This window comes from Pholcus phalangioides, unplaced genomic scaffold (assembly GCF_987345545.1).
Source record: "Pholcus phalangioides strain wild (caught in Gottingen) unplaced genomic scaffold, Ppha-v1.0 ptg000042l_1, whole genome shotgun sequence".
Taxonomy (NCBI): Eukaryota; Metazoa; Arthropoda; class Arachnida; order Araneae; family Pholcidae; genus Pholcus; species Pholcus phalangioides.
Window position 1 is genome coordinate 21,467,957 of NW_028301628.1, and position 24,910 is coordinate 21,492,866.

General features: G+C 34.0%; 1 protein-coding gene across 1 annotated transcript in view; it reads left to right on the forward strand.

Moving 5' to 3' along the window:
• The window catches only part of drosha (ribonuclease 3 drosha), a 76,487-nt gene that overhangs the window by 12,214 nt on the left and 39,363 nt on the right, over nucleotides 1-24,910 (forward strand). The window contains exons 5-14 of the mRNA XM_089254666.1: nucleotides 1,481-2,185; nucleotides 6,691-6,817; nucleotides 8,416-8,569; nucleotides 9,548-9,705; nucleotides 10,280-10,447; nucleotides 17,807-18,122; nucleotides 19,956-20,262; nucleotides 21,846-21,974; nucleotides 23,011-23,089; nucleotides 23,332-23,439. Coding sequence (XP_089110792.1) covers nucleotides 1,481-2,185; nucleotides 6,691-6,817; nucleotides 8,416-8,569; nucleotides 9,548-9,705; nucleotides 10,280-10,447; nucleotides 17,807-18,122; nucleotides 19,956-20,262; nucleotides 21,846-21,974; nucleotides 23,011-23,089; nucleotides 23,332-23,439 — 2,251 coding nt within the window. The remainder of the gene's footprint in view (nucleotides 1-1,480; nucleotides 2,186-6,690; nucleotides 6,818-8,415; nucleotides 8,570-9,547; nucleotides 9,706-10,279; nucleotides 10,448-17,806; nucleotides 18,123-19,955; nucleotides 20,263-21,845; nucleotides 21,975-23,010; nucleotides 23,090-23,331; nucleotides 23,440-24,910) is intronic.

The window sequence follows — 24,910 nt, forward strand, 5'->3', positions numbered from 1 at the left end:
GTCACGCATTACTCAAGTGATCCGTAATTATGCCTTAGATCACCTGAGTAATCTGGGAATGGACTGCGGGTAATTTGAGTGATGTAAAGCTGCGGGGGGGGGGGGGGGGGGGCTAAGTGCTCTAAAACTGTGCCACATGTCACTCTAGGGATATCTAAATGTGCCATGGATTGCTTAAGTGTTCTAGAACTGTGTCGCGAGTCACTTAAGTGATCTGTGAATGTGCCACGGGCCTACTTGAGTGATCTGAAAATGTGTCATGGGCTGCTTAAATGTTCTGGAATTGTGCCATGGATCACCTAATCTATCTGTAATTGTGCTGCTTAGGTCATTTTTTACAAAATTAGGTTTTAGTGGGCAGACCACATCAGATAACCCCCAGGGCCAAATTTGGTCCACCATATATGACTTAGAGGGTGGGTAGCAATGAATTTCTTAAAAAGAAATTTTGAGTTCTTCAAGTAGCATTGAGATTAACAGAAATTGGTTATACTAATATATACAGGTGTTGTGTTCCAAAATTTTAATTAAAAAAAAAATTGCATTATAGTGACGGACTCGCGATGCGAGGATCCGGGTTCGAACCCCACAGTAGTGGTCGGCTGAAGTTGGTTTTCTGTGGTTCCCAACTTCAAGGTGCAAATGTGAGCCGATCTCCCCGTTAAAAAGTCTCGCCACAGAGAGCAACAGTCCTACAATGATAAATCATTCAATCATAACACTTCGCTCATAGTTAGAAAAACTGGTGGCAGATGGCAGCACTACACATAACAAGCATTACAGAGAAACAAAAAAAACTTCACGTCAGGTTTCACTACACGTACACGCACATTCCCGCATGTACCGATTCGTTGGGGGTTTCGCGGGGGGGGGGGATGTGGGCGGGATGCATGTGTGGTGGAGCAGTAGTAGGTAGGGCCTCCAAAAAAATGGCTCGGGGATCCATGATGTTCTTAAGTCAGCCACCTCGTTGGGCAATTTGCCTGTTGTGGCGTTGTATTTGTATTTGTATAAAAAATACATTTTTGTTGGAGGAGCACTACTAGCCCTCCAATTCCCCCCCCCCCCCCCACACACACACACGTATGTCTCTGATCCAACCAATATGCATTGGTAGACAGGGGACAGAGCTGATGACGAAATTTTGCTGACAGTGTGGGGGGGGGGTCAAAAATACCTAAAAATTTGCTGCCTTAATACTTGAATGGCCCCGATGTAATTTAATAAAAATTGATTTAAAATAAAAAAAACTGTTCAGCTCATGAAATGAAGTAAAAGTTTGAAATTTCATTTATTCAATCTTATTTAAAATTAAATTTCAAAATTTAAATTTAAAAAATGCAAAATTTAATTTTAAATGAGTTACTGCATGCAATATCACAATTTTGGTAATTGCTATATTTTAGGCCATCTGACTTTGGTCCTTTTGAATGGATTTCTTTGTGCTCGTAATTATAATGCTCTTTGAATTTTATCATAGAGAAAGAAGCAACTCAAGGAGCCCTTGCCAGCCAAATGACACCTGCTCAAGATCTCATAATGATCTCTTCAATTCAAGAAAACAATCACATGAATCTGGAAGAGTAGCAGTGAACAACAAAGAACGAAATAGTTTGGGATCACATTTTAGAAATTCCAAAACACAGGAACAGCATTCTCATAAAATTGGAAGTTTTCTATATGAAAGAGGAAAAAAACGTAAAGATATCAATGATACAAATTCAACTTCACATAGCAGCTGTCACAGAGTAAGAAACCAGTCATATGGCAAGGATCATGGGAAAAAAAAGCAGTGGCATGACAGTAATCAAAAGTCAAAAAATCAGTCTCGTAATCTTCAATCAGATGGCACAGTTCATTCAAAAAATGTGGACAACTTTTCTAAATCTCCAACACCATTGCATAATGAAGACAAAAATAAATTACAGAAGTTTGGTTCAGGGAGCATCACTGATTCTAAATTGAATTATGATGGTGATAAAAATGAGAAAGAGGAAGAATTGAGAGATTATGTTGAGACAGATGATGATAGTTTTGATGCATCAGAAGTGTATTCAGCTGATTTCCATCAAGTCCATTTGAAGGAAAATGCTTTGTCAAGTGATAGTGATACCGCAGGTCCAAGACAAAAACATAGACGATTGAAAAGCCCAAGCAGCTCTAGAAGTGATAGGGATAATCCAAGGTCACATAAGTATTCAAATCTTTTGATCTCATTCATTGTTTTGCCATTCAAAACCTAAAACTGAGGTGCACAACAATTTTTTTGAAAAGCCAAATTTTTTCTCTTGTTTATTTTGTCATTTACTTATTGGGATCATTATAAAATAAAGTTAAGTAACACCCACACACACTTTCTTCTTCTAAGCATTGCATATTTTTTTTTGCTTGCCATCTTTTTTGCTTGAATGATATTGCAACCAGTATTTTTGGATTAGATGTGAATATTGTGAAACCATTGGCTGAATATAAATACTATTCACAATTATTATTATACTAATCATATGTTATTCTTAAACATAGAACATAATCTTTATTGTTACAACCAAAAAAGCCTCTCCAATGAGTGGCAAACAATAATAAATATAGAAATGAATGTCAAGATATGTACAAAAATAATTTATTGTACTACATGTTATGAAAACTATATGAATTAGTTTTCATATATGACTTTTTCCATTATCCAGATGGATTGAGGGATATTTTATAATTCATAAAATATACAAATACAAAATTGTAAACCACCACAGGCAAATTGCCCATGGTGGCTGCAAAAAAGTAAAAGGAGAAATAAAAAATATAAATAACTAGTGTAAAAACCCATAAAATTATGGTTGTATTCTAAATACAGCTACCCAAAAGTAATAAGCCAGAAAAAGTAACTAAACAACTAAAATATTTACCCGTAGAAATATGGCTGTCATTCTTTAAATATGGACAGCTTCTTGATTACTTATCATACTTCCTCTTGAAAGTTTCTAACGTGGGATAATTCGTGATTCGTGACATCCAAAGGTAAGCATTTATCTACCTATTCCATGCATTTACAACCCTGTTGGGGAGAAACTCCCTGCAACAAAATAACCTAGAATTATACCTAACTAATCAAATGTATTTCATAAGTAATAATAATATATTTATATAATGGGATGATACATATTTTTATATATATATTTCTTCATGATTAAGTGTTGAGCATTTTGTTTCACTTAATTTTTTTGTACAACCTGTATGTATATTTTACATTGTAATGTATTTTAAGTTATTTTAATTTCCTGTCAGTGTTTCTCATTCTCCAATTTTTTTAAGTTTTATTGTCTAGATTTTAGCAATAGTTTTAGTATGCCTACACCTCAACTGATGTTGGGCTTGCAGCGGGAGGTTCCCCTAGTCTAGGGGGATAGTAGTTGATAGTCTCAAGTGTAAGGAGTGTTGTTTGGATAGGGCAAAATTGGAACTTGAGGTGGAAGTGTTATAGAAGAGAGAGTTTTAGAGAGCTTGGGTATATGGAGCCACCTGTCATCAAAGAAGCAATTTCGATGAAAAATGACAGTTTAGAGGGGGGGGGGGGATAGTGGTAGGGGTTTGTTTATTGATGATTCTATGGTTAGGGAACCAGGGGAACAAAGTGTGTGGGGATTTTCGGGGCTTCGAGTGCAGTCTTCCTGGAAGGGGGTGATTGACAACATTTGATGCATTTTTTGTAGGCAAAAGCTCCCTGGTTGGGTAATCATGTGGGTGGGAACAAATCGGATAAGAGAATAGTGGATATCTGACATTTCTGACAGAATACCAATCCACTTGTGGGGGGGGGGGGGGTGTTCAGATGTGGTTCAGGCAGTGGTGGTTGGTTTTCTGGGATTCCCAACTTCAAGACACAAATGTGAGCCAATCTCCCCATTGAAAAGTCTTGCAGCAGAAAGCAGCAGGCCTACAAGATATACTATTCAATTGTTATACTTCATGCATAGTTAGAAAAATTGATGGCAGCACCGCACATAACAAACATTACACAGAAACAAACTTCACAGAAGATTTGCTACATGCACACACACACATTCCAACATGTACCAATTCATTAGAAGTTCTGCAGAGGAATATGGATGGGTCGCATGTCTGGTTTAGTAGTACTGCCAAGGGGTAGTGAAGGTATAGGAATAGGATCCAACACACACACTTTAATTTAGGCCTGAAGGACATTTTCTCCTCACTTGAGAGTCACATTCTTGGAGCTTTCCGCATTCACAGATAGGTGGCTGCGTTGTGCTGGGATTCACCTAAATGGGGGGGGGGTATGGGAGGTTTACAATAGGCTTAGGTCAGGTTTTTCAGGGTTTTTTTTTCCCAGACCAGCTAGATGGGAATGGAGGTTAGTTAATGATAATAATACAGTAAAACCTCTCTTTTGCAGACACCGACAGGACAAAAAAATCATCCATAGAAAGGGGTGACTATTAATCAGGGCTTGAAATACATACTTTTATTATACACTAGATATATGAAATCCTGGCGCTGCCCAGGTTTTCATCAATGAGGCTTTTTGGATCACGTGATATCCCCTCTTTATTTGAGGGACATACAAACCATGTCTAAGTTAACCAATATGACGACTTCTTGCTTGACTCATGCAATGAACAAATCTAGATTTAAAGAAATGTAGAAATTAATAGATATATTTTTTTCCTTTTTCAAGGGGTGCTAGGTATTTCGATTCTCCCCCCCCCCCCCGAACTTCAAGTTATGCATCTGCTTGTTTCTACTTCCAAAAATGCTTAGCTAAAACTGTGCAATTTCTTCGATGTACTTTATAGACCCATAACTGATTTTAAAACATCCTGAACTGTATCAAGAATTCAATCCAGTTTATTAAAGTATTGATGTGGCAGAAAACCCCACAAATTTCCACATTTCCACAGTAAAATCATCAATTTCAACACTAATTTCTATGGGGATCATTCTTTACCTCACCCTTAAAGTGATTGTTGAGGCTCAAAAACCATTGTTGCTCGACAGTTTTTCACCCATTTCGAGCATTTGCCCTGCTCTGCCGAACTTTTAAAGTAGCCTATCGTTCAAGTCGAGTCCCATATATGCAAAATTTGGTGGCGATTGATCTAAAATTGTCGATTTATATAGAGAACATACACACACATGCAGACAGAAAATCAATTTTATATATATAGATTCAGAAATTAATATTTGTATATAAAAGAGAGGTGCAGCATCTGAGGGGTGTCCATTAAAAGGAGTTTCACTGTAGTATTATTAGGGGTAAATTAAGATGTGTTCTTATAAATGTCGGGAGCTTTTGGGTAATAAATTTTTTTTTTAGAAACTATCATAGCTGTGGATGGTCTAGACTTTGTAGCCATTACAGAATCTTTGGCAAATGATGGGGTTTCATCTTTCTTACATATCTCAGGATATGATACTTTTAAGAGATAGATCAGATAGGAGGGGGGGGGGGATGGATTCTTGATATGCATGAAGTCATGTTTGAAGGCTAGAGAGTGTAACATGCAGAGAAGTAATGTTGAAACCATCTGGGTTGAGCTTAAAAAAAGGCATCATAAATCTATTGTACAGGTTTATTATATGTAAGAGTTGATCAGCTTTGCCCAAAAATATTAAGAAGACACCAATGAATAAGGCAAATACCCGAAAATACAAAAATCCTAATGCATTTCGACACCAATGGGTGTCGTCTTCAGAGAAAAAATATTTAACCACTAGTCATGCTGACTGAGTTTCCCACTTGGGTTGAATACCAAATCTTAACGCTCGGTTGCTCAGCGGAAAAAGTACATCTGTTCACTTAATATGAAATATATTTATATATAATAATTATACATAATTATTAAAATCTGCCAAATAGGGATAAAAACTTCATGATGAAAACTTTTTTTAAATTAGTTTATTGTGCATAGATTTACAGATATTCGGCCGAATATGTATGTATTATTTGGCCAAACTGAATATTTGGCAAAATGTCAGAATACAGAATAGCAGCTGAATATTTAACCCATCTCTATTATTTATCAACACATGGCATTTCCAAAAATACTACAAAGTATTAGCTTACTTAATTTTATAGTTATATGAATAGAGGTCAAAAACTGGCAGCACATAATGCAATTAAATTTGCAGTTTCTACACATGTAATAAATGAGACTTTTAGATATATCTTAAACATATAAATGATATCTACAACTGTTCATGTAAAAACCTAGAAACAAGAGCTTTTGTTCCTAATTCATGTTTTTACTTGCAACATTCTGTCTGCATGCACATAGAATATTATTATTGGTCCTTCACTGCATTTGAGCCAGAGACACATTTTTTTGAGCCAGAGAGTGCATTTCATGCCTTCTGGGGTTATTGTAAATAAAATAAAATAAATTAACAGTGGTTCCAAATAATTAGAAAATTCTATATCAAATTTAAAAATATGAATTTTTTCATAATAAAGTGAAAAATTTTTGAATGTGTTTTTTTTCAAAAATTTTTGGTGTCACTTTAATAAAATAGTGGTTTTAAAGCAACATTTTCCAAGTGTTTTGGGAAAAGAAAGAGAGAGGGTAATTACTCTCTAGATAGAAAAAACATTTTTATTTCACAAAACTTCGTAACGACTGACTTAAAATATTTTATTTTATAAATGTATTGAGTAATGAATCAAAATTATTGTAGGTGGCATAGAGGTCGACGAAGGAAAAGATCTAGATCATTAGAATCAGAATCTGATGAATCTGAGGATAATTGTGTTCCAGTAACCTTACCAAGTGCCTTAGACAAGCTTTATTTCAAAAATGATGAAGTGAGATTTATTTTCCTCTCATAATCATCTTTCCTAATTGGTCTAAATAATATTTTTGCAAATATTTCTTCCCATAAAACAAAAAAGTTTCAGCATTGTCAAATTTATATCAAATTGTGCTGACAATTTTATTACAACCTAAAAAATTATGTTATTTATTTTTGCAATATGGAAATAAAAGAATATCCTTCTATAAAAGTGTGACATCTGATTATCCTACACTCATGAGACGAAGAATATGTCATATAATAAAAGGTGTTTGATAACTGGGAGAACAATAGATATTGATAGCAATTTTGAGTGTACAAACATTAAGCTATGTGTATAAATACAGTCAATGCTAATTGCAACAACCAGAATTAATTGCAATTTTTCATACAACAATTGGTCTGATGTTTTTAATATTCATCCTGAGTCATTTTTCATCCAATATAACAACCTAAAAATACAATTCAATCCAATACAATGTCCAATCTCAGCTTTGCTTTGCCTCTTTTCGTAAATAAATGCACAAAATTTGTGTTTCTCATTTACTAAAGTTATGCTTGACCTTGGCCTTTGATACTGGAAAATTTGATACATAACAAGTGCATGCAGTTAATTATTGCAATTTTATTGGTGTTTTCTAACCTATTGCATTTTCACCGCAACTGCTCACATTATTTAAAAATAAATAATTTTTTAATCTGCCCAAATAGGAATTCTTTTGAGAAACTAATTTTTTTTTGCAATCGTTCAATATAACAACCTCCCAATATGTTGTGATTTTCTGTGGGAAGATAGGAGTCATTATAACAAGCATTGACTTTACTATAAATAAAATAAATTCAAACCCTGTGTTATAGTGAATCCGTTATGTAACAAACCTCTGAATATAATGCATAAAACTTTTTGTTTCATTCCATTGGATTTTCTCTTATTGAATCATAAAATGCAAAATTTTTAAATTTTTGTTCCCTTAAAGTGTGCATCATAACAGGAATCAAATGTAAATAACTATACCAACCTAAGTTGAATATAATTATAAATAAAATATGTAAATATCTTTAGTGAAAATATCTATTGCAACATTTTTTTTTAGTGTTCTTTTGAGATACAGGCTTTTGTCAGTTATTTTTAAATTTTGCCCACCAATGAAATAAGATGTGTGTCAGATAACAGAGTGCAGTAGATGATCAATCATCAGATAATCTAGAGAATATCCTATATGTGTAATTTCAATGTGAAAGAGCTAAAAAAAGCTTGAATGAGTTTGAATATTAGGAGATTTTTGGTGTTCTATATTGTGTAAAATAATGATGCCTAATTAACAGATTAAAAGAATGATAATTTTTTGAGTAAACACAAATAAAAAGAGGAAATTGTGATTATTTTGAGTCGAATTGATATCAGCTTTTTCTTCCATAAAAAATAAATGATAAGATTCATTTTCAATTAAATTCTTTTTGTTCACAGTTTTTGCTATGTCTGAGTATTAATTCTACTGATTATTCTTTTTAATATTCTTAGTAATAAACTTCTGATAAAATGTTTGATTTGATTTTTAAAAAAATTTAAGTTTTTTATTTTTATTTTTTTGTCTTTTTTTTAAATTTAAGGAAAATTCTGTTACTCAAGGAACCGAAGAGCTCAGAAAGCTTCACAGCAGATTTCAACATGAATTAGTTGAAAGAGCCGAGAGAGTGCGCAGTACAAAACCAAAGTATATCCCTCCACAACGAAAAATTAAACTTAAAAGGCCCAAACCACCGAGTAAGTTTTTATTTTTATTCATGAGTTAAATTAAATATGATAATTTTTTTGATCAAGAACATTGATTGACTAGAAGAAAGTGCTGCTTTGTTTTAAAAATAGCATAAATTCAAAAAATGCATATTAAATAATCCATTCACAATAGTTATTGCACCATTTTTTTATCCTAAGTATGAAATAAACATTTAAAATTAGTTAATTAAAATTATCAAGTTAATTGACAATTATACAGGGTATCTCAAAACTCAACATAATAATTTCAGGGGAGCTATAGAATATCAATATGAACCATGTTGACACGGAAGCACGATTGCAAAGGGATACCTGTAGCAATAGCATATGCTATTGCTTCAGGTTGTTATTTAGGCCTGTTTCATTAAAGCTTATGATGTCATAGGGGCAGAGGAGAGGCACACACATCATTTTACAAACGTTTTAAGGACCTCCATTATATACTAAATGTTCATGGATTCTGACATGGGTGTGACATGGTAAGAACCACTATGAGCTATCTTTGAAGATGTTTGGCAATCCATGTTTCACTATCAGGCATGATTCATTATGAATGGTTGGACACGTCTTATGGAACTGTATTTTGTATGTACCAGTTGTTTTAGGGAGCATGTCTCACTTTCACTTCCAGTATGAAAGACAGATAAATACATTTCTCAAACACAAAATATGCATTACTCTGATATCATAAACGACTGTGTGTATATATATATACATATACACTATTTTCTTGGGTACCAATTTATTAGAAATTCCCCAGAGTAATAATAATAATAATGTTTATGAGGTGTATGAATGAAGTGGCAGTTGTTTCACTGTTTCTGTTTTGTGTAATAAAGTGATTTCTACCATTACCTGCATTGTGTTCTTGCTGAATGAACCATGTTTTTTTTTATGATGCCATCTCTCAGTGGTTCAAATAATACATACAACTGATTTTTTGTGCTTTGTCTTGATTATCTTCAGAAGAAGAAAAAACTTCTGGGAATGTAAGCAGCAGCAGCAGTAGTAGTTGTGAATCTAGCAGTGAAGAGGAAGAAGACACTTCCCTTGAAGAACTAGAGAGAAAGAAAAAGCATCCTGACAGACTGCATGAAGAGCTTTGGTACAATGATCCTGGTGAAGTAAGTTCTAGATCAAGTTTCATAAAAACAATGCAAATGAGAAATCAGTTTAGAATTCATTAATGTTGTTTTTTAAGATGTTTGTGCAAACATAAAATATATTTTACTTTTTATTTTATTTTACTCTATATTTACTTTTTATTTTATTTTCTGGCAATAGGGGAAAAAAATCAATCCGTTTTACATTGGGATAATCACTGACATGAATGATTTAAATCATCTCAAGTGTATGCGCATACAATTTTTTTGTACACTTATACAAAAATGTTATTGATATGGTAAATGAAAAGCAAATGAATGTATTGGGAATTATAAAGTTTTTTTTACTGATAGAGTTGGTAAAACAACAATAAATTTCTTAAAGAAAGCCACCATAGATTCTGCACTTGTTACGAAATTTTCATGATTCTCAACAATTAGGTTTACCTTAATCCACATAAAATTTCCTGTACTATTTTACTCCCTAACACATGCTTCAATTTTTTTTAATTACTATTTAAAGTACTGCAGATTGAGTCTTTTAACTTTCCTATAATGTGGAACTATGTTACAAATGCAATTTTTCTCTCTTCAGATGAATGATGGTCCACTATGCAGATGTAGTGCTAAAGCTAGGCGTTCTGGAATCCGTCATAGCATTTATGCTGGTGAAGAACCCATACCACGATGTAACCCAAACACTAATAATGAAGACAGATTGTATCATTATTCAATTGTTGTGAAACCTGATACTAATTTTTTGGTAAGAATTTTTTTTTATTTAAAAATTTTATGTAATTGCACTGATGAATATTTGAATTGCATGAAAACATAAGATGAAAATCATTCATTACATGTAAGAATAAGTCTACATTTGGCACTAAAGTGGTAGAAAAGTTATTATAAGCCATGCCGATTTCATGTGACTTTCACTTACAAACCCTTTTCACAATCCTACGTTTTTCACATCATTGGTGATGGTTGGTCATTTCATATGTAATATGATATATTTCTGAGAAAATGTTAGTGCAGCAATTAGGACAATTTTTCTCACAGTTTAATAGAAGCTTGTGAAATGAGTCACAGTAGTTCTTGGATAAAAGCAAAGTTTGAATTTTTTTATAATGATGATTTCAAGGGCATAAGGGTGAAATTTTTGGCAAACATTCTTTTAAATTTTTAACTCTATTCAATCCTTTAAAATTCAAACAAATCTTTCAACAGTGCTGATGCAGAAAAAAAAAATCTCAATTTTACTCACTTGGATTGAAAAAAAAAAAAAATTCAGTTCAATACTAATGCAACACTGCTGCAAATAATTCGAAATTTCAATGCTTGGCTCCAACAAGCATGACAGAGGCTGTATAATGTTCCTTCCACATCAGCCAAGCTCAAATTGAGTATCCTAATACAGAGTTTTGGACCTAGCTTATGCTTGAGAACTTTTGAGAACTGCACAAATGATCAAAAGAAGTGATTGATTGGTTAAATCGATGAAAGTACACATATGGAAAGAAAAGCCATTGATTCGGATTGTCAACTGTATAGACTGATGTTGGTTTCAATGATAGTGTGGGGGGGGGGGTACATTCAATAGGACCACCAGTGCCTGTGCAAGCATTTGTGATAGGTCAAAAATATGTAATTATAGTTGCTGATAGGTTGTGCTCATTCATGTCCCATATTTTATTCTGGTAGGTTAGGTTCTGCCTCTTCCAGCAGGTAGAGATTTTGTGAATATCTCCTGTTATGGATCAGTGTTACAGAATTAATCTCTTTCAAGGGTTTTATTCAGCTTGGAAACAAATTTATAAAATATTTATCATTTTATATAAAATACAACATAATATGCGAAGTTATATATACTAGAGTTATGGGGGTCGTTCAAGTATTACGTAAGCAAATTTTTAGCCATTTTTGACCCCCCCCAGCAAAACTTTGTCATCAGCTCTGCCCCTCTGAATCCATTGAACACACATTGGTGGCCATCCTCCCATGATCAAAAATGTATTTTTTAATGCAAAAAAATATTTTATTTTAATTTAAATTTCAGAATAAAATATCTCTATATGTTGTTATAATAAATTTCTGTTAATTTCAATGTTATTTGAAGGCTATGAACTCAAAATTTATCTTTAATAAATTCATTGCGACCTACACTCTAAGCCATATAATGATAAAGCATAAATGCATAAAGGCCCTTGGCCCGCGGACCAAATATGCCCCTGGGTAGGTTATCTGATGCGGCCTGCCCTCCTCAAACCTAATTTTGTAAAAATGAACTAAGCAGCACATTTACAGATCACTTAACTGTCCCGGGATACAATTCCAGAGCATTTAAGTGGCCCGTGGCACATTCTCAAATCACTTAAATGACCCAGAACACAGTTCCAGAACACTTAAGCAATCATTTGATCATTTTTGTCGCACCGTCATTTTCTGCACATGAGGGCTAATTAGACCGGGACCTACAATTTATTGCCGATTCCGAACTTCACAGGCTTTTTTTTTATACTCATCGAGAGGTTGATGTGCTAACTCCCCAAAGTAGTAGGACTCCCTGCTGTAGCAATCTTTTTCTGTGGTCATGTCACCGTTTCTGTTGTACCCCTGCGTCACGAAAGTTTTCTGATAAGAACGAACCGGGTATCAAACTCGCGACACCTCTAAACATCCTTTGGTACTTTAGGCGAGTATCTTATCGACCTGGGCTACAGCGCCCCCCACTTAAGCGATCCGTAGCACATTTATAGATACCTTGAGTGATATGTGGCACAGTTTTAGAGCACTTAAGCAGCTCCCAGTGCGGTGGGTCTAGGTCAATTTGTTGCGTTCAACTTGTCGCAGTGTCAATTCGTCATGCTACAAACTCGTCGCAGGTTCATTTTGTTGCGGTACAAATTTGTTGCAGGCTCATCTCGTCGTGGTAAAAATTTGTCGCAGGTTCATTTCATCGCGGTACAAATTTTTCGCAGGTTCATTTCGTCGCTGTATCGTCAATTTGCCGCAAAAAATTTGAATTGCTTTAAAATTCATTTGTTTGTTGTGATCTTATAAATAGGGTAGTTGCTTTAGGCGTAAAAGATGGAACAATTTTTTTTTCTCATTTATTGGAAATGTTCACCCTTCCCATCTCTGTTTTAATTTTTAACAAATGAAGGAAAGTCTTCATTGAAGTCATCGAGGGACATTGGAACGTACATCGAGATACTAAATTGGGATCCAATAAACTTTTAAAATTTAATTTTCACCATATAAGCCGCATTTCTGTCGGGATTTCCATTTCTCGCAGTGAGGGGTGTTGGGGAGCTCACCCAAATAATAAATTGGGATCAAATAAATTTTGAAAATTTAGTTTCCATCGTATAGGCCGCGCTTCCCGCTTTCTGTGGGATTTCCCTTTCTTGCAGCGAGGGGCGTTGGGGGTTGCACATCGAGATAATAAATTGCAATCAATGTGGCCGTCTCAGCATGATTTCCGTAATTCACTATTAAATGTATCCATGCAGAGAATTTATCTTTAAGGAAATTTTTTATGACAATGTATCTAAGTTTTATGTGTAACAGCTGCGAAAAGTCTTATTTTCAAATTATTTTTTTACAATGCAATGCACATTTCAAATCACTTTGTATTATCACATTGAAATAATATTCAAACACTCCGACCATAGGCACCAGAAACTGGGGGCTTGGGGGCTAATGCCATTTGAGCCCCCCCCCCTTTCCAATAACTCATGAATATACAATGCAATGCACCATTTCGCTTCCCGAGTACGGGTTTGAGTCCCTTATAAATGGAATGAACGGCGATTTTTGCCCCCCCCCCCCCCCCCCCCCGTCAATGTTTCCTTCATGTCGGCACCTTTGACTGGCCAAGGATGCTGGAAGTTTTGGAACTTGTGGGTTCTTGTCTTGATCTTGAAGTAGGAAATTTTGATTGATTTCTGAATCATTTCTCTGGGTGCTCATACCCATTCCATAAAGTACCCTGGGCACCAACAGTATCTCTGTCTCTGACACCACTGCAAATGTCAATCGATTTTTGATTTTTTTTTCAACTCTAAATTAACAATTCTCCACTAAAAAGAATGAAATCAGACTTTTAATTAGCCCATTGTATGTAACTTCATGTACATGACACTCATACGGCTCCAGTCAACAATTAGTAAAAATTTCTTCTTACAATACAAGTGAATTAACATTAACAGACAATGTAAGATTATATTCAGAGGTATATTTCATGGGTGAGGAGGGGGTATGCTGGCTTTATCCCCAGATGACAAGTTCAAGTGAAAGGGCGTAACCAAAATTAAGTAATTGGTGATCAAGAACATGAATTAGAAAGGAAGTAAAAAAGGGAGGCAAGGTTAGCCCACAGGTGGGAAAATTATAAATCCGCCTCTGATTATAGCCTACATTTATTAGTATAATTTTAATTTTCAAAACGATTCGTATCATACATATAAACACTCCACAATATCTAAACCTTTATTTATTTCAGTGCCTTTTTTTGAGTAACATATTATTTAAACACTTATATAACCTGAATATCGCAATAAAAAGCGTGATTAATAGAATAACAAGTGATGATATCATAATTTTTTTCTTTTTTTGAACGATACGTAGAAGATTTCAATTTATTGCTATTTAAATTCAAACAATTAAATTTAAAAAGTACTACTTCAGTTTTTGTCATCCTTATAATCTGTATCTCTATTTTATGATACAACGAAAAACTCAAAGAAAATTAGTAATAGGCTAATTCATTTTTTCAATTGCACTAAAAGGTTTTTCTAATTTTAGAAAAACATGAATTAAGGGGGGGGGAGGGACTTTTAAACACACATAACGGAAACCAACATATCATTTCCACGTTCGGTTTTGCAATATTCCATATTTTTTCCAACAGAAATATGTAGACCAAGCACACCAATCTTGTACCAAAAGCTTAGGCGCTAATGAAAACTATGTGAAAATAGTCAAACAAGCCAGCCAAAGATATGCGACTGATTATAAACATAAGATTAATGGTTATATCTATGCGACTGACCCATAGTCGTCTTTCTTATTGGTGATTACATGGTCTTTTTCGGTGCTCATCCTGTGCGGAATATCAAAATTTCATCGAATCGTCATTCGTAAAAAAGCACTGTACATTTCTACCCTTGATCTGCGCCCAACTTCTTTCGCCGTGAGAAATAGAAATCCCAACAAAAGTGGGAAGTGCCACTTATACGGTGAAAATTAAATATTTATTTAATTGAATTATTAATTAATTAAATATTTCAGGTTCTTATGGAGATACTGTAATGGTAAATGTTGATGACTCTCGAAGGGGGAGGGGTGGGTGGGTAGAAACTCTCGAGCCCATGGGGCAGATAGAAATTTATCGTTAAAGATAGGCTCACTGTAATTTAGGGAATATCATACAAACCAAAATTTTTCCACATGATATAGAAATTTCATCACAGCAAAAATCAATTATTTAACATTTCAAATTTTATAACTGAATTTTCAAATATAATTAAATTTTTATATGCAGTTAGATTTTTAAATGTAATTGATATTGTAATTTTAATTTCGATGGCCTTTCCGCATTGACAAAAAATAATTATTTTCAGTTAACTGCGTGTACACTTTTATTCATGTTTTTATTTCACGTGTAAGACAAAAACCTACATACAAGCTCGCGTGGAACATGTACAGTGAAGAATCGACGGTTCGACGAATTGATTCTGCGCTGTAATATTTAAATGACGTCGCGACGAATTGACACGGTGGCAAACTTATACAGCTACGGATTGGAGCTGTGACGAATTTGTACTGCGACGAATTTGTATCGCGTCAAATTTGTACCGCGGCGAATTTGTATCGCGTCAAATTTGTACTGCGGCGAATTGACACTGCGACAAATTTGTATCGTGACGAATTGGCACTGCGACAAATTTATATCACGATGAATTGGAGCTGCGACAAATTTGTACCGCGACAAATTGACACTGCGACGGATTGGAACTGCGACGGATTTGTTCCGCGACAAATTGAGGCGCGACGAGTTGGTGCTGCTACGAATTTGTACCGCGATGAATTTGTATCGCGTCAAATTTGTACTACGGCGAATTGACACTGCGACAAATTTGTATCGTGACGAATTGACACTGCGACAAATTTATATCGCGATGAATTGGAGCTGTGACAAATTTGTGCCGCGACGAATTGACACTGCGACAAACTGTAGAATTGAGCAGCTCTGTAATTAAGAACTTGGGTTTGTACCCATGCACAAAACTCAAGTGTATTATGTATTACATGCTTGAATGATACACATAATGTTTTGAATGGGCGGATATTAATATGACCCCCCCCCCTATAATTTTAGATATGTTTAATATACAAATTTTAGAATGCTGACTAGTCATAAGGATCAATTATTAAGTTAATCTATTGAATATTGGAATTCTTTTGTGGATAGTCTTCTTCTATTATGCAAAATTATAGAATTAGTGGTTAAAATTAGAAGTGTTTTTTTTTTTAATTTAGTTTTTGTTTGATATATAAAAAATTGCATATACTCTCTATACAGTGATACCTTAACTTACAAATCTTTGCAGCTATAACAATTTTTTTTATGGTTTTTTAACATTGGAATAAACATTTTTTTGTGGTTTTTCAACATTGCAATAAACATTTTATATGGATGCACATGCTAATATAACACAATCGTGCTGTGAGCTGAATTTTTCTCCACTCGGAACCAATGTCACATAAGCTTGATTAATTCATGTCCACCTCTGAACCATTCTCCAGATATAATTTATTTTGCAAAAAGATATTGAACCATTTCATATAAAATGAAAGCTAAATTTACGAGAAAATTCATTAAAAAAAAGAGCCTACCCATGAATGTTTTCAGTGTAAGACTCTTAGTATCAAATTTAGCAGTCTGAACATTCTGGGAGCGTTATGTTTTCCAGCTGGATCCATGAGACAAATGAGCTACCCACACCACATAGAGATCTCTAGTTTTTCTCATCTTATAAATTACATTTTATCCACTTGTGAAGCTGTTCATCTCAACCTTTGGTCTGTTTTTTTTTACAGTGCTTTTTGGTGTTTTATATAAAACTTGTCTTATATATATGCAGAAAAAAATGATTAGTATAAATGAGGAAAGTAAATATATAAAAATCATAAATTATGAAAAATTTGAAACTTTTATCTTGAAACTGAATCTCAAGAATGTTATTGAAGATGATAATGATCAAAATAAATATTATCAATTTATGGATATTTTAATGTTGAATTCAAATTTATGGACCAGGACAAATAGATATAATTTTTATCAAATTATTAGTTTATCAAGTACCAAAACCAAATAAAACATTATATAAAAAGAGCTTTTCCTTCATTGCCCCTAAGATATTAAACATTTTTCACTCTGAAAATCAATTTAATAATAATAAAAACAGAAATCATGTGATTTTTGAATTCATCAGACGCATAGATTACGAAACCATTTAGATGAAAGTATTGAAAGAGCAAAAGTGTATAATAGTAAAGAAGAGAAGTGGTGTACGATGGCTGTATTATATTGAGTTTCGTGAAAAGTAACTTAATTGTGGACATTATTCAGATATATGGATAAGCGAAAATACATTTGAACATATATCTAATAAATATAATAATGCTGTTACAAGAGAATGAAAAAATATTCTATAGCTTATTCCTTTAGGCCTGCTGGAAGGACTTTTTAGTCCCTTGAGGCTACAAAGTGTTTGTTTGTAATATGTGTGCATGTGCATCCATTTTTTTTCTTGTGTATTTAATGTTTGTATTTGTGTAATACATGTCTAGATTTGTGTACTTATATAAATGCTTGTATTGATGTAACCCATGTCTGAATTTGTGTATTACATGTTTGTATTTTTGAAATAAAAAAATTTTTAAGCAGTACCTGGAAGAAATTAAACAATTTTCAATAGAAAACCTATAGGGAATAGTGGTTCCCCTAACGAATGTGATTGTAGAACAAATTATTTTCGTGTATCACTGTATATACTGATAGAAGCCTTTAACAAATTGAAAACTTTCAACAATGTTTGATTCTCTATTTATATTCCAGAGCAGAAATCCAACAAAAATAAAATGGAATAATGAGCTCTATTTGTTTGAGGGATTTTCTATGTTCACACATTCACCTCTGGCTGAATTACCTGATTGTAAAGTGATAAGGTTCAACATAGAGTATACTATAGAATGTGTGAAGGAAAAGTTTCCAAAGGAGTTTACAGTGAATGGTCTTGATCTTTTCACCCAGTATTTGTTCTGTGAGTTACTCGAACTTGTGGATTTGAATTGGAAGGCTCACAATGATTCAGATGGGTGTCCCAGGTTTCATTTCATGCCTCGTTTCATAAAAGTTAAAGATCAATCCAAAGGTGAGGATTATTCAATCATATCAGATTGATTCTTTAGATTTTTTGCATAATTATTATAAATAGCATAATATCAGCAATATCTATGTTACTTGATGAGGTACGGCTTTAGTGTGCATACAAATACGGTAAAACTTTGAGTAACTTGGTTTAAAAGCACTTTGCAAGATGCGCAAAAATTTTCAACAAAGTTTGACTTGATAAATTATCTCTCAAAATAAGTAGTATGCATAAAGTTTCCTAGACGAGGGGGTAGTCCAAAAGGAGCTTTTTTTTGTATTTGTGTGTTTGTCACATATCATATGACCACAACTGAAAAGCCAGTGGATCTCTTTTCTTTTTTTTTTTCACTGTGGGCAAGGCCATCTCTAATGAATGCAGGGGTCGGGCCCAAGTATTTATTATTTTTTAATGAAAAATCAAATTATATATTTTTATCTAAATGAAGAATATTAATATTATATATTTCTTTCACACACAAATTATATATTTCTATCTAAATGAGATATTGCTCGCATATATGTGTATCAATGAAAACCTTCAATATATAATTTAGGGCCCCTTTCCAGATCCTGTTTGTTAAGATGTTGCTGACTGTGATTCAGCATATTATCATATTATATCATTAAAGCATTATAGCTATATCATTATAGCATCATTATCATTCATAGCATAAGCCTGTGAAAGGTGGTCTCACTTTTTCATTGTGTGTTAATGCAAGCAAGGATTTCAAAGTGAAGCTTTTTTGCTATATTTCATATCATTCGGGGGGGAAAAAATAAAATTGAACCTTGAAGAAAAAATAAGTAAAAATATAATGATACAAAAAAAATCATCTTGCACTCAAATGTTGAAAAGAAAAGAGTGTTTTAGAGTATGAGCATATTTGAATGAATCATGCTCACAATTTAAAATTTCACTGTACACAAAATTCAAAGTTGTGTTTAGGAAACGTAATTTATGAAAAAAATATTTTTTCTATGATTGTTTCATCTTCTGAATACTTTGTTTTGCATTAGTAGAATCTAGATTAAATTATGACATTATAATTGAAGGCTATAAACATACTCCTTCTACAATATTTGTATGTTTATAAATGTTTCATAAAAGAAGTGGCCATCTCAAATGAAGTTACATAAATTACATTTATATAAATCTGGGATATTATTTGGACGTCATACTACTACAGGTACCTAAACCAAATAAAACTCATTTTCAAAAATTTTCCTGCATGTAGCTTCTAAAATATTTACTTCCACGATTTATAGTTGAATAATCTTCATCCACATCTTTTATGTAAATTTAAAATCATACTCGTTAACTCAATAAAATTTAAATTACCTATTTGATATGATTGTTATTGTTCTTAAAATTTTAACACATTGTCATTTTGCATACGTCGCTAAATGCAGATTTAAAAAATAATTCATTAACTACATTCCTGTTGCCGCTTATTTCTTTGTTATGTGCATGTCTTTTTTTTTCTTTTCATTATTGTTTGTGCCAGTATGCATATAACAATTATTATTTTATAGGGCTCACAAATCAGTATAACCTCAAAATATTTTGTCTATATTTCTATTAAATGAAGAAGAGTCTATCTACAAGTAATCCCAAGTTTTCATATGTATATAAAACATGGTTTTGAAAATCAGTCTCAAAAGTTTGAGGTTCCAGTTGAAGGCAATGAATATTTTTTAATTTCCTTCTCAAGGTCATTTTTTATTCTCTATTTTTTTCCCTCCAAAAGTACAACTTTCAATGCTTCTATGGTAATTAATGTTGTATGTTTTAATATTCACAATATTTTAGTAGCTCGATTTATAATTTGTTTAGATGAAGGTTGCAAAGAAGAGAAAGAACTGTTGTCGATGGCTGCAATTTTGGAGTACCTTTTAGAATGTAACAAATTTTTAGTCGAAGAACATGAATTGGACTTTCTAAAATCACTTGGCAAAGATCAATGGCCAAAACTAGCTGACAAGGTTAAAGGTATGATTGTGACACGTCCTGGTAAAAAGCCATCTTCAATAAGAGTTGACCAACTTGACTGTGAAGGCTGTGATCCAAAAAATAAAATTTATCCAGTCATAATACATTTTGGTGTACGTCCACCACAACTCAGTTATGCCGGAAATCCTGGGTAATATGAAATTTTATATTATTAATATGTTTTTGTACTTCTTATCAAGCAATTTTTAGTTAAAATTTTTTTTCACTTCAAGTACAAGCTATATGTGGGCGTTGCCACTATATTTCTCTATTTCTTCATAAACAGTCCCCCCCCCCCCCGTATTTGCGGGGGTTACATTCCGGAGGTGACAGTGTTTACGGAAATCCGCAAACAACCGAAACCATAGGTTTTTTTGTATATCTCGTTTATTGAACATTAGGAGAAGAGCAGGGTGACGCAGGGGTAAAAAGGATATGTAAAAGAGGGTGGAGATGTTTTTTTTCGAAAGAACACTGATTTCTGTTTGCCGTTTGTTCTTCATATCATGAAGTATGTTGGAGTATGTTTTGATAAGACTTCCTCTACTAATTTCTCTACATGTGAAGCACATACCGTAGAAGGATCTATGTCATGAAAATAATCTATTGCTGATTTAAACTTGCGAAACCCTTCCGCTATGCTACATATGTTGAACTGGTCTTTACTTCTTTATCTTGATCTTCATCTAGTACAGCTTCAGTTTCAGGAGCAGTCACTCAGCTCCATTAATTCCTATTTGGTTTATGTCTCTGAATTGCTATTGATTTTTAGCTGTTAAATTTCTTCTATATCCATATCACCCTTCTCCCCTCACCTGTTTCGCTAACGTGACAATGTCTTTTATAATTTCCTTGAAAACTTTCTAGCTGCCTCCTGGTTGGCAGAGGCTTGATTGTAAGTGATTTTTACATTGCGTAATCCAAATCGTTTCTTAAACCTATGAAATCAACCTTTACTTGCATAAAGTTCTGATGAAATAGACGTTTCACCAGCTCTTTCTTTTATAGAAGAGTAAAATTTTTTCGCCTTTTAATTTATAATATTACAATCAATTGGAATCCTTTTCTGTGGCAGTCTTGACCCACAAAAAACAGCATTTTCTCTATGAGAAACACATGGGTCCCATAGGCAATGCAAAGTTTTCGCTGCCATAGGTGCAGCTACAGCCTCTGCTGATTGAATTTCAGATTCCTTTTTCTAGATATATCTCACCGTAGATTTGTTGCTTCCATATAATGGCGGGCAACAACAGCAATTGATTTACTTTCTCCACAAGCATACATAGGCAATATATAAATTTTTTTTGTGAAGTTTTCACTTTTTTTGACCTTTGAAAACATGAGAAAAATCCATTAGAAAAATGAGCCATCCTAAACACGTACAACTCAAATTTTGTAAACAAAACAAATGAATGACGATTGCTAGTGTTGACAAAAAAAAATTTTCAATGAAGGAAAAAAACCGTGAATATGGGGGGGGGGGGGGTCGACTGTATTGTTGTTCTTCATGTGTTTTTTTTTTTTAAATAACAAATGTTATTTGAGCAATTTTACAATAAGCATTTAAAAAATTGTATATGTGTGTATGTGATACTATTTTCCACAAATTATATGTTGATGTTTTTAAATGACACTCAATTCTGATGCACTTGACTATTTAATTTATGAATTTGTATAGAGTTTAGATCAGAACCGAATGTATTTTGTTATTGTTATATTATTATTAAATCACAGTTATCAGAAAGCTTGGCGAGATTATGTGAAGTTCAGACACTTATTGGCGAATAAGCCCAAAGTTCATTATGAAGACAGACACCGATTAAATAGGAAAGAAAGACGGTTGCAAGATATGAGACTTAAAAGGTCTTTTTAAATTTTTATCATTTTTATGCTGGTTCTATTAGAGTTTATGACTGTTCAGTTTATTTCATTTTTGTTTTAGTTCACATTCTCTGAAATATTAAAAAAAAAATGTATTGCTCTATTTGCTATACCGATAAATTTTCTTTTAGAAGAAAAAAAGATTATGTTTGATATCTGTATTACATCTTTTTTAACTGATAACTTACTACTGATTATACTGCTTACCTATTTCATTGTCCCCCAAACCAAAATAGGGAGAATTAACTCAACTTCCCATGTGTTCGCTTTGAACATGGCTCAGTTTGTTATATGATCACAGTGGTGTTCTGAAGAAAAAATTTTTCATCACGGTGAATCTTTTTTGTTCTGATTTTTTTTGCATTGTGAGTAGAACCATCATTCAAATTACAGTTGTCCTGCATAGAGTGCAATGGCTGATTCTGTTTGTTTATATATGCACATTCCAGTGAACGAAAGCATCAAAGCACTTGGAGAACACACAGATGTGTACAGGCGTTTAAGAAACCTGGTTCTTTCTATGTCGTTTGAAATATGTCATAAGCTAATTGAAAAGTCTGTCTTATTGCAATAAACTTGGATGAAATCAAGCTATTAGAGCAAACATCAAATTTTTTATGAGCTTGAAGGTGTATGGACTTATTATAATCAGTCTAATAGATTGGAAAAAGATAGGTAATTTTTCAATTGTTCAAGCCTGTTGCAAAAGGGCAGGACTCATTGAAATAAGCCAGTTTTTTCACTTTTCCTGTGTCATATATGTGTTCAGTCTCAGTCTCCCATCAGTGAACAAAACAAGAAATCAATACTTATCTGAACTCTAGTTCACTAACTTGTTACGTGACAAAATAAAGCCACCAAAATAAATCCCATTGCTTTACTTTTGAAATCACATTCATGTTCTAGTGTTGTGATTGGTCCTTGAGTTAGATAATATATTATATAGCAATAAGTTATATTGTCATTATGTTAACAAATTTGTTATGTTAAAGATTTTCTTTATGCCTTTAACTTTCAGCAATCTGAAACGTGATGTAACTGTTGTTGTGGATAGTCAGCATTTTTACAAAACTGGTATAATGTGTGACATTGTCCAAGTAAGTTCTTGATCTATGCATGAGGGTTTTTATTGATCGTGGTCTTGCTGTATTAATGGATTTGAATTTACTAGAAAGTGAATTCAAATTATTAAATTATTTTCAATCTATTATTTCTTGTTCTTTTTTGTATTTCATATGTAATGCTCAGTTTGCAATAATTTTGTTGTTCACCCATTCCTTTTTAAAAAAAAATTTAATCAGATATAATTTTAATGAGTTTTTTTATTATTATTATACAGCATGCTATGCTTATACCTGTTCTGGTTTGTCATCTGAGATTTCATTTGTCCTTGGATATTCTTGAAAAGAGAATAGGCTACAAGTTCAAAGATAGGTATCTCTTACAAGTGAGTTAATCTCAAGTTTACTAGTGGCTTTTCCTTCTGGATATTATTTTCTCACTTTTTTTGATGCATTTTGTTGACAACTCAACAAAAACATGCAATTTGAAGGTTCCAAAACTAACTGATTTGTACAGTCAAACTGATTTGACATTCATGTCAAATCAGTCGCAACCACTTGTCTTTAATGATGTTTAAAATTTTAATTTGAATGAATTTCTGAAACATTCCAAAGTATTTAATTATACACTGCTGGCCACCGTAAATGCAACACCCTGAAGGAAGTATGCAAATAATATGAAATTTACAACATGCATTAGCGGAGGTGAGATATGCAAATGATTAGAATTTCAGCGCAGACGCACATCACGCGCGCCTGTGGCGCCACTTCAAAGCGCTATTTAAGGCTTGGAGATTTCGACGATTTGAAGTACAGCAATTGTGTTTTTCTTGTGGTTTTTTCAAAAAAACGATCAATTATGCCTTGTAGACAACAGCGATCATCTTTTGATCAAGTATCCGAGTTCGACAGAGGAAGGATAGTGGCCTACCGAGATTGTGGATTATCTTTCAGGGAAATCGGTAGTCGTGTTGGACGAAACCAAACAACTGTAATGCGGATATGTGATCGTTGGATGCAGGAGGGTACGACGGACCGACGTGTTCGATCGCATCCACCTCAGTGCACCACTTCACGTGATGACAGGCGTATTGTGCGTATGGCAGTGACGGATTGCTCAGCCACATCACGAACCATAGCACAGCACATTCAGTCTGCACCGCATCATCCAGTGTCTGCGCGTACCATTCGACGCCGTTTACAGCAGAGTGGTCTGTCCGCAAGACGTCCATTGCTTCGTCTACCCTTGCCGCAGAACCACAGACGTCTCCGCCGCCAATGGTGCGATGAAAGAAGGATGTGGACGGCACAATGGAATGAAATTGTCTTTACTGATGAGTCACGCTTCTGTCTGCAACACCACAATGGTCAGATTCGAGTCTGGAGACACCGTGGAGAGAGGAGGCTGAACAGCTGCGTTATGCACGCCACACTGGTCCTGCACCGGGTATTATGGTATGGGGCGGTATTGGATATCACTCTCGCACTCCTCTAGTACGCATTGCTGGTACTTTAAAAAGCCAGCGCTACAGCTCCGAGGTGTTGGAGCCAGTTGTCCTTCCTTACCTTCAGGGCTTGCCCACAGCCATATTTCAACAGGATAATGCGCGACCACACGTGGCACGCATTGTCCAAAGGTTCTTAGTCAATCGCCAGATTGAATTGCTTCCCTGGCCAGCTCGCTCTCCGGATCTTTCGCCGATAGAAAACATGTGGTCCATGGTTGCTCAACGATTGACCCAGATTACATCCCCAGCTGCCACACCAGATCAACTTTGGCAACGCGTTGAAGCTGCTTGGTCTGCTGTACCCCAAGAACACATCCAAAGTCTCTTTGAATCAATGCCGAGGCGTGTG